This window comes from Euwallacea fornicatus, chromosome 2 (assembly GCF_040115645.1).
Source record: "Euwallacea fornicatus isolate EFF26 chromosome 2, ASM4011564v1, whole genome shotgun sequence".
NCBI classification, from domain to species: domain Eukaryota; kingdom Metazoa; phylum Arthropoda; class Insecta; order Coleoptera; family Curculionidae; genus Euwallacea; species Euwallacea fornicatus.
The window spans coordinates 1,258,142-1,276,570 of NC_089542.1; the positions used below are offsets into that span (position 1 = coordinate 1,258,142).

Here is an 18,429-nt window from a genome sequence, read left to right on the forward strand (position 1 = left end):
CCCAAGATTGAAAACGTCTAATAAGCAAAAACAACAAAACCTCGATAAATCACAGATGCCGCTTCCGCGACAAACACATAGTGCGATGCGATTGGTCATTGGAAAAACGCGGCTTACTTGACGAAATTGCAAACCACGAACTATGATTTCGCACACGTTAAAAAAGAGATATGTGTTAATACTCGGTCGACGGAAAAGCAATAATCAATTAAATTATATACCTTTTACCGCTTTCTCATATTAGAAACTAACAGTATGTGCATCAAGCTTTAAGACTATCCCGATTCAAGGCCTCGTGTGTCCTCGGCGATCCGAAACCGAACAAATTCGCCGAAATGTTGAACGGAATTCCGAATTTTTAAATACGATTGTTACATGTTTTCTGTTAAGCAAGGCCTTAAACGAACACTCTTTACGTTTCTAGGAAATTAGCCATTAATTTAAAACACAGTTTTAACAATTCTGTTCAGAGATTTCACTAAAAATTCGGTATTTTCCAGGGCATGACACGAATCGAGACACGAACACGCTATAACTGATTGCTGACAGGAGCGTCATTCTTTTGTTTCCAATTCCAAAGCCTACTTCGTAGAAAATGGGTGAACAGCTAGAACTATTCGCGTATAATGCACCCTATTGCTACCCATATGTGCGTCAGCGTTTTTTGTAATATATTCGACAGAGCCAAATTCGGATGCCCATTATCTTCAGGTAAGGGTTGTCTTCAATATAATTGCAATACACCGCTAATGAATCAATTTCGCTACATATCTAAGGGGTGCATTTTTACAAGATGGATTGCAATTTAGCCTAAAATACCCTTTTAGTTGTAGTACACCTATGGGTGTTGGACTTTAGTTTTAGTAATTAAGAACTCTGCATCTTGTCCCTATCTTAAATTCTTCCACACTATCTTAGTCGAACTGTAGCATTCACTTCGTTAAAGACATTCCTCCCTTTTGTGAACTTGTTTGAGGGAACACTATATGACCGGACAATAAATTGCTTCGCAAGTTGTTCTCGCATTCGCTCTTCATATATCCACTGAAGCAGTATACCAATGGGAACTTCTTACACATGTTTATCACAATCTGTAAGTAGTTTCCGATTCCGTTGAACAATTTTCATAGGGTATGCAATACGGTACATATTGAGATTTTTGAGGCCGGCTAATGCACTAATAAGTAACAAAAACAGGGTAGGGTTTTGGAAAAAAGTCATTTAATTAATCTTAAATTAAATAGATTCGTCCTAAAGGAATTTCCGAACTGATTCGCACACACAATTATTAAAACAGGATTTATAAATTACCTATTTAACCAGTTCGGAAGTTCACAGACAAACAATGCTATTACATTAGGTATATGTATAATTTAAATCACATCCGTACAAGAAAACCATTTTCTGGCGTCACTTTGCAAATTTAGCAAACATCCATAATCGTGATTTTCCCGAAAAATTGGGAAGAAATAGAAAAAAAATTAAAATTTTTCGTAAAAAAACATAAACTTGACAAGGGGGAATTTGCCCCCTACATGGTATTTGGATATATATTTATATCCTTAAACTCTAATAAGGTTGTAATTCCAAGTTTGTCAAAGTAACAAGTAAATATGACCGCTGGATGCCATGTTCTTGTTCAATCATTGACACTGGCCATATTGAAACTGCCATTTTGACAGCGTCATATAATTCTGTATGTACTTAAAAATGTCCCTTTAAACATTTTTAATAATTTTTATACAATATATTTGTATATTGCTACAAAAACAATGAAACGTGGATTAAATTATGCCGATTTCCCGAAGTTTTTCCCTCATTTTCAGAACAGTGCCTTCCCACAGAGTTTGGAGGGGCTCTCGAACAGTGTCCATCGGCAGTTTCGTGATTATCGTCATTGCTGCTTTCAAAGCGGGTACCATTTCACCTAAAAAACATTGTGATTCACACAACACAACAAAGAGAAAAGTTAAAACTGACTAATAAATGTTAAAATTTTATCGAATTAAGCGACTGGAAACAATTTCACAATAACATTGCTACTTGCTAATCATTTAGACACCAGTTAAGGTACAGACACATTTTCAGCGCTTCACACCAAATTTTCTATTTACGTACCATGGTTATTAATATTCGTCAGCGCTTTGGTCAATAAAGTCTGTGACGCCTGAGCGCTCTTAATTTCCCCGTTTTTCATACAGGAACATATCGACTCTGCCAGTTTGGGTAAAATGTTCAAACTGCTGCCCATAACACAGGTGAAACCGCTTGCAACAGCTCCCAACATGCCCTGAAATATCTCACTTAATAAACTCTCGAAAATGTTTATTTAGAAGTCCTTTCGAACCTCATCGGTGCCCATGAACACAATAAACTTCTCGGGGTTCAATTCCATCACTGAAACTGTTTCTTGTAAATCTCCCGTGGTGTATATTAAACCCACGAAAGTATCCACTTCCCCAGTTATGTCTAATAAGAACTTTTTCATGTCAACTAAAAAATTAGGGTACACATCACAACAACCTCCCTTTTTTGTACTTAATGTACAGAGTATCTCTAATAAATTGCGCTTATGGCTATTGACATGACGATAATAGAAGATTTCCAAATATTTTACATTTTACTAAAGCGGTCTAACCATGCTCTATGATCTTCGAAAATTACAGTTTTAAGTATTTTATTTGAAGTTTGACAACGCCTTTATAGGGTGTCCCAAATTTGAGGTTTACCATTGTGATTTCGAAAATGTCAAGAGGTACGATCGTTTATGTAGGAAATGCCATTTAACCTCTGAAATCATGGACCATATAACTTCCTTATCGACCATATTATTTCTATTCGCTACAAGACGGCGTTGGAAAAGAAATAGCATAAAGTGAATTTTCTGTTTTGGACAAATATCCACAAAAAGTGTAAATATCAGGAACTCGTCTTACAAATAAAAATTATAGCAAGAAGAAGGTTCAGTAGGTCTTTGGAGAAGGGGAATTTTTTTTGTAGCGGTTCACATCCAATAACACAAAAAGCAACGATGCTCGTACATATATCATCATGCGAGAATTCTCCTACGAGTTCTTCAATTAAAAATAATATGTCGTTTTTTACTACGCCTAGACTTTTGAAAGAAATATAACAGGCTGAAACACCAAGCTGTAAATTTTCAGATGACTTGCCTCTTAATAATATTAATAACAAGCTCTATTTCAAATTATGCAGAACACATGCCACAGGTATAGATAATATGTCAATATTCCTTCGTGAGTTACTTGGAATTATCAGCTTTCCTCGAGAAAGTTTTCCACTGAATATAACACCATTTCAACATACAAACCTTAAAATGTTACAAGTCTATTTCTTTTCAAACGCCTCTATGGCTACTTGTGAATTCTTTCTTCTAAATATTTCGCAGTATTTTCTTCGTAGTTTACTTATTACATAATTCACCTGACTCATTAGATCCAGAAATTTATCCAGATACAGTCTCCAAACTTTAGTTTGTTTCACAGTCTCTGTTGCAGATTTCCCAAAAAAAAATTCCGGTGTGTTAATCGTTATATAGGTACTTATAATTTTAGAAATTGAAACAAAATATAACATTATACTATTTTATTATATTATGTATATTTACGAATACAGGCGTTTCATTTTTCTTCTTATTTAAACGCAATTCCTATGGTTGAATTACATGCCCTATCAGTCAAATAATAGAACGATTTATCAGAAAACCGTAATCTAATTTTGGAAAGCATAACGGATATTAGTTCAAATGGATTTTTGAAACTCCTTAGGATTCACGAGTTTAAGACACACTTCCCCGACATGTTTTCAATTTTATCTTTATTACAAAAAGAAAGACTTTTTTTAGGCTCTCATTAAGTCATTAAGCGAGATCGGTAGATTTAGACAAACAGAAATCGCCAAATGGTTTCCCACCTTCTGATCACATGCTTCAGAAAGATTTATTCAAAAATGTTCTTTATTAATGGATTGACTAATAGCTACATTGTGGATTATAGGGTGGCAATACATTTGTATTCGCATCCTTTTAATTCTGTATATGGCAATGTTCAATAGAGCACCTATTTAACCTATCTATCATATCTCTCGCGGTTCCTTAAATCACAACGGAGTACCTCGATTTGAGACACCCTGTAGACACATATTTTTCATATCAAAATATCATCTGAAAGAGCACAAAAATGCCCGTTTTATTCTAATTTGAATCGTCTTGAATTTTGTATCATTTTAATAATTTCCCTTGGAACTCACTTTATTTGAGACACCCTGTACTCTGTACAACCACCTGTGGGCACTTGCCAAATTATTAATGTGCTATTAATTTTAACTGCAAGCTAATTTATAAAGTATCTTGAATTATAACTTTAGTGCTGATCAGACGCCTTCTTTGCATGGAAACTAGTTTAATGACGAAGTTAACAGGGCATTAATAACTTAACCCTTAATCCATTTTTTAGCAGGAAAACCGTTTAAAAAATTTCAACTCTGATGATGATAATAATGTCCACTGGTGGTTATTACTATTTTAAAATACATACTGTCTAATTTGGTATATTTAGGATAGTGATGGTACAAAATAGGCATTGAACCAGTATTATTAGAGACAGTTTTAATATATCTGACCAAATCTAAGTGGTCCTCGGGCCTGTGGTATAGATCAGCCATTAAAACTACTGCCCCAACCCCTGTTTTCTCTGCGTGCATTGCCTGTAATATTCCCAAAAATCTACATTTGTTTTCTAGTAAATGGGCCAATATTACCAATTCTATAACACTTCGAAGTGGGGCCCCACCAATTTGAACCATAACAAAAATACCATATTCTTTGCAAAGGCTGCTCCAATATTCTAACAGTCTTTTACGCTCACTGATGGTCAGAGACATGCCCTCTCCCACAACATCATTTACTGATAATAAAATAATTACTCACATTTCCTGGTATAAACTGCAATTAAATTACCTAAAATCCCTTTCACACCACAAGCCTTTAAAAACTTAACATAAGGCTTAATTAAGTCATAGCACACATCTTTAGTCCGTGACTTTACAAATGGGGTGACAACTGGGCATAAAAGGCCTCGGAACTTCATCATTTGCTGCAAAGCGCTGCTATAAAGCAAAAAAGCCCTAAAAACTTAATACTAAATTTACCTTTTTAATAAGTTTCTCTGAAGGCGGGTGAGTGGTATTTCGTTTGTGCTTATTTGAGGACATGTGTTTGAACACTTCTGATTTGCCGCACTTGTAGTCTTTTTTACAAAATTTGCAATAAAAATATGTCTCTCCGTGCACACTTTCTGAGAGCCAAGGCTTGACTGATGGTATATCCTCCCATTCTTTTTTGTACTTTTGGAGGTACTGCAACAATATTTAACACACAAATGGAGCCCCTGAACAAACTGTAGAAATATATAGGCACGAACCACTTTCTTGTTGTTGGGAGAAGTCGCAGTCCCATCATTCTTCTTTTTTCTTCCAGGTTTTGGGTTTTCCTTTTTTATTCTTTTCGCCAGAGGCTCATCATCATCTTCATCCTCTGATTCCTCGTCTTCGCGCTCCGCTTCACTACCCGATTCGGGCTTGAAATCCGAAAACAGATCCTTGGCAGTCTTGGGGGACTCAGTTTTGATTTTGAGCTCCTCCTCCCGGTTGTCGTTTTCTATGTCCAAGCGAATAATCTCTACACCCTCGTCCTCAACTTTGTTTACCTCTTGTTTGATATTTGCCATTTTAATAATGAAAAATTCAATTTGTGGGGCGAAGGGAAACCAAAGCCAAACAAAACATAACCTCATATACCAAACAAACCGCCATTATAGGCGTCTATTGTTGGGTTGGTTCCCGGTTAATATAATTGGTATCAGTTGATGACCAGTTCATGACGTCATGCTGTATATAAGCATGTATTAGAGGGTTTTACATATAACAGTAGAACATAAAGAGTGCATCCATACAACTTTCGACAGAATATATAGATTTAACGTCATTCGTCATCTAATTATAAAATGTCAAAAACAGATATTATTTGTAGTTAAAAGCTAAAATATAAATAACCGCGTGAACCTAAGTTTTTTTTAAATTTAAGTAGTTTTAAGCATGAGTTGGTCTTCTCTTTTATGTCAACTGAAAAGGTAAACATTTTCACTAATTAACCCTTTTAAAAAATGATGAAATAAACTGTTTTTTTGCAGGCTATGTCTCACCCCTAAGTTCAATGTCTCTAACAGAGCAATATCCACCGGCGAAAATCACTTTTTTCGGTCTACACCATGTCTTATGTAAGTCGTTTTTTTTAATGAAATAAACTCACTCATAAATTTACCCAAATGCAGGGCTGAACCCTTGAAAAAAAAGAAGAAACTTGATCCAGCAATTGTCCGAGCCAGAGAAGAACGTAAGAAAAAAAAGGTAGAAAAGCAAATCAGACGACTAGAGAAGAATGCCAAGCAACTTAAACCAATATCTGAGTGTGAAGTCTCCATAACATTATTAGATGAAAAGCCTCAGAGACAAAGAAACATCTGTCACTCAGCAGATATTCTGGAACAGCGGGCCTTGCTTGAGAAGAAATGGGCCAATTTCAAAAGAGTTCAACTCTTGCGTGACTTACAGATGATTGATCGGGTCACTCTCCACCAGCAAAGAGCTTTAGATGAGTTGAAAAAGGAGTCAGAGGAATTATATAATGAGGCCATTCAAATGGACTTTCACATGATTCCATTCACGAGTGTAGGACCTGTAGAGACGCCTCCAATTGAGAATTATGATGTGCCTGATGGGGAATATTTGGATGTGTCTAAAAAGTGGAGCTAATTTTTGTTCTGTTAATAGAAGCTTGACAGTAAGAGATAGTTTTTCTGTTTGCAAGCTTCTGGAAATACAAATGAATAATGAGTTGTCTCAAATGTTGATTAAAAGCCAATAAAATTAATTTAATTCACCTTTTAGGTGAGTATTCATATTTACATGGAAGGCTTAACTCCAAGTATATTTACCAATATTTCAAGACTAACAACAAGTAACTAGAGATTTTAGGGCAAATTTTTATTTTCATAAATTAAAGATCTTTTGTTAGAATTACATTTGGCAAGTTTTTTAATTATGGTTATTTTACCTTTTTATAGTTCTGCAATTTGAAAAATCTTGACAAGTCTAGTAAGTTATAGTGTGATAATGATAACGCGTATGTGTAAAATATTAAGTAAAAAAAACTACAATATGTATGTAGCGTCACTGTAAAGATGCACCAGTGGGAAACCTCCAAAGCAGTATTGCCAATAGTTTCTCAAGGTAATTGATAGCGGACGGCAACATTCAAATTTTTTGAGGTTATGAGAAAAGTCAAAAATCTAAAAAAAAGTTTTCAAATCTATTTCTAGCTTTTGAGCTTGAATTAACAACTTTCATTATGTTGATCCAGAGGTAATAAAAAGCTCAAAAAAAATGTCTCAAATAGTGATGATAATTGCCATGGCGCATCTAGTGTATTGCCCATTCACCAAAGTTGAGGAGAGCTTCAACTTACAGGCAATGCATGACATTATTTATCACAGATGGAACTTGTCTCAGGTAAGCTTTATTTGATAACCAGTATCTCCTTTGAATGGTTTAACAGAAGAATATAGCACAAATAACATTATTATACTACAAATGTTATTGTTAGCTTAATTAAAATATATCCTTCTATGTTCTCTTTATTGCAGAGGGGCTAGATTTTGTAGTGATTTATGGGCATATACAGGGTGCCACTGAAATGTCTGTGCAACGTTTGATCAACAATTTCGGGACCAAAAATGAGGCGTTCTAGGCAAACTTCCTTATATCCAATGTTCCTTCGCTTTGCTCCTATTGGGCACCAAAGTTTACAAATTAATATAATTTTTTGAAATACTTGCTAAACGTCTATCGATTTTTACTAATTTTGGAACCAAGAGTTACTATATAAATTGGCTAGCTTTGATATGTGGTGAATATTTTTTTAATGTGTTACAAGCTTTTAGAATTAGATATACGCAATTGAAATCTGAGAAAAAAGTTCAATATTAATTCTCAATAAGAATTCAGTGCTATTTCCTAAAAAAAATTAAAAAATAGAGTTTCAAATTCATTTTGACTTGAAGCATAGGTGTATATAGTAGAGACTTAAGACACAAAAAACATTTTTTTAATCTTGAAAACAGCTCAAGTTGAAAATCTGAAACAGACAGAAAACAATATTAATTAAAAAAAAAAACTTCAAAACAGTTAGAGTTTCGAATCAATGTCGGAGAAAAGCAGAGACGAACACAATGGAAATCTGAAACAGATAAAAATCAATATTCATTCCCGAAAAAGCCATCAAAACAGTAAAAATTGCGAATCAACGTTGGCGCGAAGCAAAGACGTACACAAAGGAAGTCTGAAACAGAAAAAAAATCAACATTAATTCCCGAAAAAACTTTGAGAATAATTAGAGTTGCCAATTAATTTCGACTTTAAGCAGAAGCGTAACCGAGTGAGACCTAAAACAAAAAATTATTTGAAATGTTTTGAAAGAACTGAAGTTGTGATGTTAAACTTCGGCAACGTTCAAAGATAGTTCTAAGTGCCTTCTAGAAAGGCCAAAATGGCGAATGGTTTGGATTATGAATTTGAAAGTTCGAAGTTTAAGACGAAACTGAACTCTGAATCACAAGACATAAGAATCGGAACTCGCCCTCTGAGTACCAAACGTGTGAGCCAGAATTACTTCGGAGACATCGTTTTTACTCACAAAATGACAGTTAACCGTTCCCATTTTCAGTCACTAAGTTGTAGACATCTCAACGACACACTTTACGAGTCTTTAAAACAAAAGAAAACCAAATTATTCCGATTATTAATGCAGCGCGCATGTGGAGCTCTTCTTCGTCGTCGCGCTAACGTTCGAATGAATCAACTACGAAGTGGTATCAGTACGAAAACATGCAAAAAATTCACAATCTGCCTTTTGTAAAGGTACAGCTCATCGGTATTGGAAATGATACACCACCGTTAGTAACAGGCGGTGATTCCAAATTTAATAAATTGGGGGAAGGTGGTGTATTCAAGACGATACTTTAATTATGCAAACGTACCCTGAAGGAGGAAAAAATACATTACCTATTGCAAAGGGAACTTTATCGAAAATAAATCAGAAGTTTTTCAAGAACAATACTATTTTATTATTTCATTAGCGTATTAAATACATAATTTTCACGATTGATATACGAATCTACGTAATAAAAATAAAACCACTATCAACTTTAATATTATGTCTCGATATTTTATAAACTTAACCACTTCGAGGGCTGAATAATATACGTGAGATGATAAATTTAATTTTCTTATGAACAGTAGTCAAGAGCATCGTGTCGCGATCCTGCATGGACAAATGCTCTTTCATCAGATCGTCCAGAATTCGTAAATTTCATTAGTATTTGACTTGTAGGAAATTAATTAAATTGTTTAACCGAAAAACCGTTTGGTAAAGGGGTCTGCGTACAGTCATGGAGCGCATCGAAACAATAGATTTGCGATATTTTCGAAAATAATTGTTCCATGCTTTATCGAGTTATCAAAATTTCAAGTGTGAAGTAGCGAAAAGATATCTCTCTTCGAGTAAATTAGAAATCAATTATTTTATTAATATATCTATATGATATTTTTTTGTATTACTTAACAGGATTCGTTGCACACGGGGTAAATAAAACACTCGATTTATTTCAATTTTTTTTTTGTAAGATTATCTTATTTTACTAACATTTGTTATTTATCATTCGTTAAGCTCTCGGGAGTTGCATAATAATTGTGACGTAATAAGCAATAGCCATAAGCATCGTGCTGCAATTTTGCAGGGAAAATTTACTTTCACCAAGTTGTCCAGAATTTGCAAATTTTATTAATAACACGTTCTCGACTATTTCAATATTCGTAATAAATACATAAATATAATTCCACCTCTTGATGGATCTCCAGAAGGGGTTCTTATCATTTCTTTTTATATTGCAAATTCAACTACGAATTTGGTACCTCAGACTTCCATAGATACATATACCAATCAACTGGGATGGTACCATATTTTTTTTCTTCTCAACTTTTGGCGTTTTTTTTTGGCGTGGGCGTCTTCGATTAAACTTATTTAGATCAAAACTACCAGTTTCCCTAAGTTTTCCTAATACGGCTTATTTTTGGTCAAGCGTTGCAGGATCATTTTAAGGACATCCTATATAATGGGGCATGCAAAATATAGAGCGTGTTTAATTACGTAAATGTTCGTGCAGATTACAGAGTTGTGTATATGGAGGGTGGAATATTTCCGTTTTAACGTGCAGAATATTTGTGAAAATGATATATTTTGGGACAACTAATGTATTCGCTTCATTTCCAAATGCATTAAAACAGTTGAAATGTATTTTAGTAGTTGTATTATGTTTTACACGACTTTAGTTCAGACTCTAGAGCTTTAAAAAAATAAATATTTTCTCTGCATTTTTACTTTTTTGTAGGTTATTTCGGTGGATGTGATGTTGCTTCAATGGTGCTAATCTCTTCCATCTTTGTTTTCTAATCTTCTATTTGCTTTTCCAGTAATCTATGTATTCTGAACTAACCAGAGCATTAATCTTGTTTGTTTTAGTTTATCTCAATACAAAAAATAATTTATTTGCCTCATGTCTATTCATTATACTACTCCTAAGCAGTTTTCTCCGTTTTCTTACAGTATGACCACCTCGAGTTCCCAGGAGTAGTTCCACGGACATTTTTGGGACCACTTTTTATTTCCTTTCTCGCAGCTCCTCTTGTTTTCATCCCCGAATTCCTTTCTTTCAGTAAATTCTGGGCTCAATACATAGGTAGGTATCTTCAGTACTTCCCATCAATCACCCACAGCCTCTGGTTTATAGTCAGGTCCGTACTTGCCCTCATCATAGTAATATGCTTTAAAAAAATGTGTAACACCTTGGAAAAGCAATTTGGAATGAGGTGGTTGCAATGGTTTATTGCAGTAACGGTTACGCAAAGTCATTTTATGTTTTACATGAGTCGGCCCCTGCCTAATATCATGGCACTGCCACTAGGTAAGGTGATGTTTAAGGAAGAAATAGGTGGGATTTTAGCATGTAGTATTGCAGTATTATTAGCCTTAGATGGATGGCTCAGAGGCGACAGCAAAAGTTTTATTTTGTGCTCTGGTGCTGCGATTATTATTTTCAGGGCTGAATTAGCATTATTCCTAGGGATTTTACTACTCTATGATTTGTACTATCAGAGGATCAGCATAAAACGGTAGAAATAAACCTATTAATTTTCTGTTACACTCAGAAGAAAAATTTTAGTTTGTTGCAAATTGCCGCCCCAGGGGGCACCGCTTTTCTGTTGCTCTCTGTAGTCATAGATTCCATATTCTGGAGGAGGCCTCTATGGCCTGAAGGGGAAGTCTTATGGTACAACACAATTTTGAACAAAAGTTCTGACTGGGGGGTATGTGAATGTCTCAAAATGCTCAGCAACTAAAAAACTCCATATAACAGACGTCACCATTTCTATGGTATTTTTACTCGGCTCTGCCTCGAGGCCTGGCAGCCTCAATCTTCCTAGTTCCTGTGGGCTGTGTTATGGACCAAAGAGTGAGAAAACTAGTTGCTTTGTCTGTAACTTTCATATTTTTCTATTCCTTTCTACCTCACAAAGAATTGAGATTCATAATCTATGTTTTTCCATTTATGAATGTTGCTGCAGCTGCTGCTTGTCATAGAATGTAAGTTGCGGGCTTTGAGTTGCTCCTCAATTAGTCGGAATAATTAGTGGAGAGTTTCAGATGGGAGAATCGGAATAAGTCCCCATTATACCATTTTTTGTCTATGGGGATCGCAGGACATTTGGCTGTAAATACAATTTTTACCCTGTTTTTACTTAGCATATCTGGAACTAATTATCCAGGGGGTACAGCTATTTCCCATCTTCATAGACTAGCTCGCAATGAGCAATTTGTGCATGTGCATATTTCTAATTTGGCGGCCCAAACTGGAGTTTCCAGGTTCACACAGCTCAATTCTTCCTGGACGTATGTATCCACTTTTAAGGCAAACGACTGTAATTTCGTCAGTGTCTATAAATTCGTCAGGTTTGCATAATTAAATCCAAAACAATCAGTAGATACGAGCTGTGTTTATAAACTGTTGTTTCCGTCGTTCGTTTAATGTGGGGTTAATCCGTCGAAACGACAACGTATAAAATCATGGTGGTAAATGTTGAAAACGCACCAACAGCAAATGAGGAACGGGACCAACAGTTTATAAATTTAAACTTCCCAGTACAACAAGATAGAAACTCATAATAAATTAAAAACTTTTAACATGACGAAATTAAAGTCTTTTACCTTTTTTTACTTAATTTCAGCAGCACTTAAAAGCCCAAACTTTGCAGTTACGATAAAACCGAACACTTAAAAACAACTGACATGGAAATCTACAAATTTACCCATCTAGTTGAGGAAGGCAAAAGCAAATACGCCTCTAATTTCAAGATATTGGCAGCCACTCACGATATTATAGATACAATTGAGGCATTCCATCAAATCTCTTTTAATTACTTCACAATTCCTCCGGTAAAAATTAAAATGAAGCCGGTTTTGTTCATTTTGAGGAGGAGGGATGATTTCCGAGAAGTTTTAGCCATGAGAGGAAGGGAACTGAGGGAGAGTCTCGAGGCTGATGAGGAAAGTTCTGTGGATGGGGAAACTAAGACCTCCCCTCAAGAATTTAATGAATTTGAAAGTAGTAAAACGTCGGAAAATAAAGAAAGTGACTTTCAGAAGAATGTGGGTGGTGGAAGTCAGAGTGAAGATGATGGAGGAGTCATTGACAAGGTTTATGGTGAATCATCCGGGAGTTTTGCTGAAATAAACGAGGAGAAAGATGTGCATTTGAGTTTGGAGCTAATGCAGGATTCGATGTGGAGAAGAAAAAAGGATAAAAATCGGAAATTCGTAAGCGAAGAGGCGACAGAAACACAGAGAAATGATAAGGAGAGTTCGGAAGAAACTGACAATAAAAAGTGGAAAAAATTGAAAAAACTTCAAAGTAAAAACGAAGAGCCAATCTCAGAGGACGTCGAAGATCCATATCAAAGTGAGGAAGATGTGATTGCAAAAAAATCACGAAGGATACGCAAAGTTAAAACTAGAGCTGAAACAGAAATCGAAGATTTTCAAGAAGATGAAGAATTTGGTGCAAAAAACTATATTGAAGTTTCCAAGAAGAAAAAAACCCGAAAAGGCAAAAGTAGAGCTGAAGAGGAAGAAGTAGGGACTTTTGAGGATCTTGATGAAGAAAATAAGCCACAAATTAAAAAAAGAAAGTATAAGAAAATGCGTGCTGAAATTGAGAAGCATGAAACTCCAGACATTGAAGGACTAACTCTTAGTGGTGATGAAGATGTAATTGAAGACTCATCTGATGATACACCCAACAAGAAAAAGCGTGCCAGAAGGAGTTTACCTGAAGATTTTGCAGAAGATGATGCTGCAGAAGAAGAGTTTCTTCAAGTGGATTTTGTTCCTATTGATATCTCTAAAAGAAGAAAAATCCAAGGGGTTGCCGACGAAGAATCATTTGTCGCAAAAAATATTGAAACAACGAAAAAGAAAAAAATTCGGAAAATCAGAGACACAGCTGAAAAGGAAGAAGTCGAAACTCTTGAGGATATCGAACAAGAAAATCACTCACAAACAAACAAGAAGAAGTTTATGAAAGTGTCTGACGAAGCTGAGGAGCACGACAATCCAGAGATTGAAGAGGAAACTCCGAAAAGTGATGAAGATTTAGTTAATGGCTCCTTTAACGATAGACTCAGTAAGAAAAAACGAACCAAAAAGAATCGCAACTTTGCTGAAGATTTAACACGAGAATCTTTTCTAGAAGAAAACGCTTTTTCAGAAGATATTGTTCCTGTAGAAATTTATAAAAAATCAAAAATCAAGAAGGTTCGCACCAAAGCTGGAGAAGAATCGGAACGCAGCAAAAGATTTAAGAGGTCTGTAGAACACGTCGACGATAGAGAAGTACTTGAAACTGAAGAAGAAACAATTGAACCTACAGAAAATGAAAATAATCACTTGAGAGTGAAACAGAACATTAAAAAAATCATACAGAAATATCGAAGGAAAAAAATCAACGAAGAAGAACCGCAAACCTTCGAGACGGAACAAGATAAGAGAGATCCTGTAATGATTTACGAGGAAATATCGAAGATTGAGCAACAAATAATCGACATTATCGAGAATAATCCGAACATAATTAATAAGGAATTTGTAGAAAGTAGGTTAAGGGAGACGATAAAGCAGGAATTAGTGAACGCCATGGATCCCACTGCTGTAGGAATGGTACGCCCAGAGGTTTATCCATCAGGTATAGCGTAAGCTGGTAATGTAAGAAAATTTGGTCAAGTGATATTTAATTACAGATAAAACCAGTGATAACCAGGTTGATGACGATTTGGAAAAAGTTACTAAACAAAAGTTTGTAAACAAGTTCAAAAAGGCCACTGAAAGGTTAGATAGCATTATCAGCATTATCGATGAGATAGTGGATACTATCGAAATAACCGACGATAATTGAGGTCGTCAGGGGTTTTTGTGTGAGTTTGGTTTGTTTGCTGTTAACAATAAACTATTGGTTTTTCATGTCGATGTCTCGATTTGTTTCGTTTCGCTTTTACTGAACAGAAAAAAAACTAAATGATGTTTAATTAGTATTTATTGGAACCATCATACAAAACAGTTTTACAAACAGAAACCTGCAGCATTTGGCGGCTGAGCAGGAATACCTCTCTTATTCATTCTACAGACGTGCTCCTCTAATCTCCTTGAAACGAAATCCTCGTTGGCATTTTCCACTTTGGCTGACCATAGCTTTTCCGCTACTGCCGAAGCTCTGGGGAAGATCCTCTGTACTATATTGTATTGATTGACTAGTTCTGACCACATACAAGCTTCCCCTAAATCATTTATCTTATATCTAAATAGTCCGGTGAATTTGAAAGAGTTTTACCTCCTAGAATGAGCTTCGTTTGTTCGGAGTTCCCGCCGAATTCGGTGGGTTCGCACTCATAGAACGTCTTCCAATCGCCGCCCGTGGCTAAATGATCGAGATACCAGCAGGCGGAGAGCAGGCCAGTTTTGCCCTTTTTTGTTACCTAAAAAAACCTCATTATCTGTTTACAGAAATCGTGAATGGGTTTAAGGTCACGTAGTTACACCATTTTCCTTCTTGATAACGTTTTTACAACAAATTTTATCTAAGTTTACCTTATTGGAATGCTCTCTATGCATCAACTTACCTGGTACATAGTCTCAACCCAGCTGTTGCCATCCCAGTCCTTCCAGACATGGACGATTGTTTCGTTGGGCAAATTCACCCCATTACTGAAAACTTCTTCCCATACTATTGAACTAAAGTTGAGGTTGTCCACGGTATCTAATATATTCTGAATATAGTAACCTTCGAGATTTGCGTAGCTGGTTATATTTTTTTCTGTCATGAAGGCGGTTATATTTGTATCGTTCTCCCTGTAGGTGAGCAGGCATTTAGTTAAATATATAAAAGTTTTAGAGGATATATGTAGATTATGTATACCAGCAATCAAAATCCACTTCGTCTCCTCCTAGATGGATAAACTGGTCACGGAACACCTTGCGGACCTCGGTGAACAAATCCTCAACGAAAGTGTAAGTGAGGTTCTTGGTGGGGTCCATGGGACCATAAGAGTTTTTCTGGACAGAGTCGCAAGGGGTGAGGAGCTCTGGGTGGGAGATTCCCCAGGATCTTGTGTGTCCTGCAATATTTCATTATAATTTTCTTTTATAGATTTCCGAAATTCCCTACCGGGAGTATCAAATTCCGGAATGACTCTAATGCCTCGTTGCTTGGAGTACTCAATGATTACAGCAACGTCATCGGGGCTGTAGACATAGAGTTGGGGGTGGTACGCGCCTTGTGCACTGAAATAAAAACGTTGGAAGCCTGGTCAAGGGATTAAAGGATGGATACCTCAATTCCGGGAAGGTGGTGCTAACAAAAGGGAAGCTTTGGTCATCGACGATGTGCCAATGAAAGACATTGAGCTTATTGAAGGCCATGGCGTCGATTATCTGCTTGAGTTGCTCAAGCGGGATGAAATGCCGGGAGGTATCCACTAGGATTCCCCGATGGGGAAATCTGGGGGAGTCCACAATGCTGGTGATATTTATGCGAGTCTGTAAAAGATTTTTAGGGCGTCAATGTGAGTAGTTTGAGGGCCACTTATTCCCGTTCTCCATAATAAATAGCTAAAATGAACTTGAGGCGATTCCGGGCATCCAAAAGGTGCGCACTCAGTACGGCAGCCGGATACGAGCTGTATCTGTGTAACATGTTACCGTATGCGATAACGTTCGTTCCAGCTGACCAGGAAACTACCTCAGAATTCTTTCGCGTAACTCATACTGCATATTTGAACTCTGGATGAGCAATGCGCTTGCGCAGAAGGGTTTTTGAACCGTTTCGAAACAGTTTGCTGATGGTTTGCAACGATTGTATGACAAGACAAGAAAAGTGGATAAAGTGGGCCATGGTATCGCATTGGATGCGGACTGGAGCGTAGAATGAAACTTGTCATTTCCTGAATCTTTAACCTTAGTCGTGCGTCAAATTCTTCCGCTGTCACTGTCTATTACTTATACTCGCAGGGAAGAAACATCTGCCTATCATGATGAATTCAAGATTATGATACGTTGGAATAACAAATACTCACGCTGATGCCATCTTCAGCCGAGTACAACAACTGAGAGAAGGTCTCCATACCTCTGAGGGCTCCCCAAATTGTAGGAGCGGATATATTAGCGCCATCTTCCGCCACACTTAAGACATCTACAAAAAACCATTTCTGATTCCTCTTTGGAGATAACAAGTATTTTTATTAGGACTCACAGGACTCATCCATATCTAAATTTGGATAAGCATTATCGTCGCAAATTTCACTCAAAGTGATGCTGACTTGCGTCAATTCTCCCAAGTAATTGTTCTCCTTTCCAACTTTAATTTTTCCCAACGTTGGTATGTGAGCCTGGATAAATTCCAGGTACCTGCGCTGGGCGTTGTAGAGGATATTGCAGTTTTCACTAGTCTGTGGGAATTCTTTACCAATAATTGAATTTTTGCCTCAAAAAACTCACCTTAAACGCGAACTTCTGGACGTTGACACTGTAGTAGCTCTCGTTAAAGTTTTGGTATTGGGGCGCGGGCCACACATAGCCCTTGGTTGCTGGGTATTTAGGGCCTGGGTTGACTATATATGCATCAACGCAGGCCAATATGAACACGAATGCTGCCAAACTCTTCATTTCACCTTTCATTCGCGACTAATCGAATATTAGAATTTTATATTGATCAGACCTCATGTTATCTCTAGTAGGTACCAATATCAACGAAGTGTTTAGACTTCGTCTACACGAATTGTTGTTTGTGCAACTGGGAGTTTGTAGGTTAATTGCTCGTTTGGGATCGATGTCTGTGGCGGAGCAACTGGCACTTAAATGCACTTTAGAGGTTTTTACCACCGTTTGTCATCTCGCGAGATTTCTTGAGACTGCCGGATATCGCTATTCGATGGCGGTGCAAAGGTGGCTTACCTTCGAGTTTTGAGAGTGATATTTTTTTTAAATATTGCTAATGTATTCACGAAGGCTGTTCACTGCAAATAGATTGAGTCGTTTCTTTGTTCGAGCAAACACAAAAAATCGATTTAAAGTATTATTGCTTAAATGAATATTAATTAGGAGGAATGGAAGTTAATTTTGTTTATGATGCTGCGAGGTTGTCTGGCGAAGATTGAAGAATAATTTGCGGTCGAAAAACAAGTATTTATTGCCGCTAAAAACCCATGCAAATTTTTGAAATCAATGCCTAAGCGGCAATATTATGTAATTTTAACGTTAATTTTTCTGCCAAGTGAGTAATGTCCTCTTCGCCTTATAAATGACCGAAACCTAAATTTGCACGTGCAGCGTTTAATATTTGCTCAATACTGCTATAGTAGTTAATTTTACAAGAGCAATCGCATCTTTTTATACCCATATAGGTACCCGCACTGCTGTTGTAGCACAAACTATTTATTGTATTAGTAAAATATAGGCAAATCATATACAGTTCTACATTTTTATATGCGGATAGATTAAAATTCGTTCTACTTGATGATGTCAAAACGAGGTTATCGGGCTGATTGTGAGTGTTTATAGGAGTTCCGAAAATTTCAAAATGATTGTTGTTATACATTCGAGTTTAGACTATCCAGCTACATGTAACAAGCCTGCATATCCAGATATTTTTTAATCAATTCCAAACCGGAAGAAATTAACTGAAATTGTGTATTCAG

General features: G+C 36.4%; 4 protein-coding genes across 4 annotated transcripts; 2 read left to right on the top strand and 2 right to left on the bottom strand.

Moving 5' to 3' along the window:
• Nucleotides 1-1,199: 1,199 nt before the first annotated feature.
• LOC136345601 (N-acetylneuraminate lyase-like) lies at nt 1,200-5,957 on the bottom strand. The gene is made up of 8 exons (XM_066294084.1): nt 5,442-5,957; nt 5,170-5,376; nt 4,979-5,114; nt 4,780-4,925; nt 4,557-4,725; nt 2,348-2,493; nt 2,119-2,290; nt 1,200-1,927 (listed from the first exon to the last, which is right to left on the bottom strand). Exons 1-8 carry the CDS (start codon nt 5,811-5,813, stop codon nt 1,785-1,787), a joined length of 1,491 nt encoding a protein of 496 aa, XP_066150181.1. The 5' UTR covers nt 5,814-5,957; the 3' UTR covers nt 1,200-1,784.
• Nucleotides 5,958-5,983: 26 nt separating this feature from the next.
• On the top strand, nt 5,984-6,958 carry mRpL40 (mitochondrial ribosomal protein L40). Its single transcript, XM_066294204.1, has 3 exons — nt 5,984-6,149; nt 6,210-6,296; nt 6,351-6,958. The coding sequence occupies exons 1-3, from the start codon at nt 6,115-6,117 to the stop codon at nt 6,829-6,831; spliced, it is 603 nt and encodes a 200-aa protein (XP_066150301.1). The 5' UTR covers nt 5,984-6,114; the 3' UTR covers nt 6,832-6,958.
• Nucleotides 6,959-7,173: 215 nt separating this feature from the next.
• Nucleotides 7,174-14,705, top strand: LOC136345545 (dol-P-Man:Man(7)GlcNAc(2)-PP-Dol alpha-1,6-mannosyltransferase-like). Its single transcript, XM_066293979.1, has 9 exons — nt 7,174-7,587; nt 10,739-10,871; nt 10,923-11,096; nt 11,151-11,304; nt 11,355-11,499; nt 11,550-11,776; nt 11,837-12,082; nt 12,445-14,426; nt 14,482-14,705. Exons 1-9 carry the CDS (start codon nt 7,462-7,464, stop codon nt 14,634-14,636), a joined length of 3,342 nt encoding a protein of 1,113 aa, XP_066150076.1. The 5' UTR covers nt 7,174-7,461; the 3' UTR covers nt 14,637-14,705.
• Nucleotides 14,706-14,756: 51 nt separating this feature from the next.
• On the bottom strand, nt 14,757-17,692 carry LOC136345591 (beta-hexosaminidase subunit beta-like). The gene is made up of 9 exons (XM_066294073.1): nt 17,231-17,692; nt 16,986-17,181; nt 16,810-16,925; nt 16,068-16,273; nt 15,903-16,018; nt 15,654-15,852; nt 15,358-15,586; nt 15,069-15,213; nt 14,757-15,015 (listed from the first exon to the last, which is right to left on the bottom strand). Exons 1-9 carry the CDS (start codon nt 17,408-17,410, stop codon nt 14,801-14,803), a joined length of 1,602 nt encoding a protein of 533 aa, XP_066150170.1. The 5' UTR covers nt 17,411-17,692; the 3' UTR covers nt 14,757-14,800.
• Between the last annotated feature and the right edge of the window lie 737 nt (nt 17,693-18,429).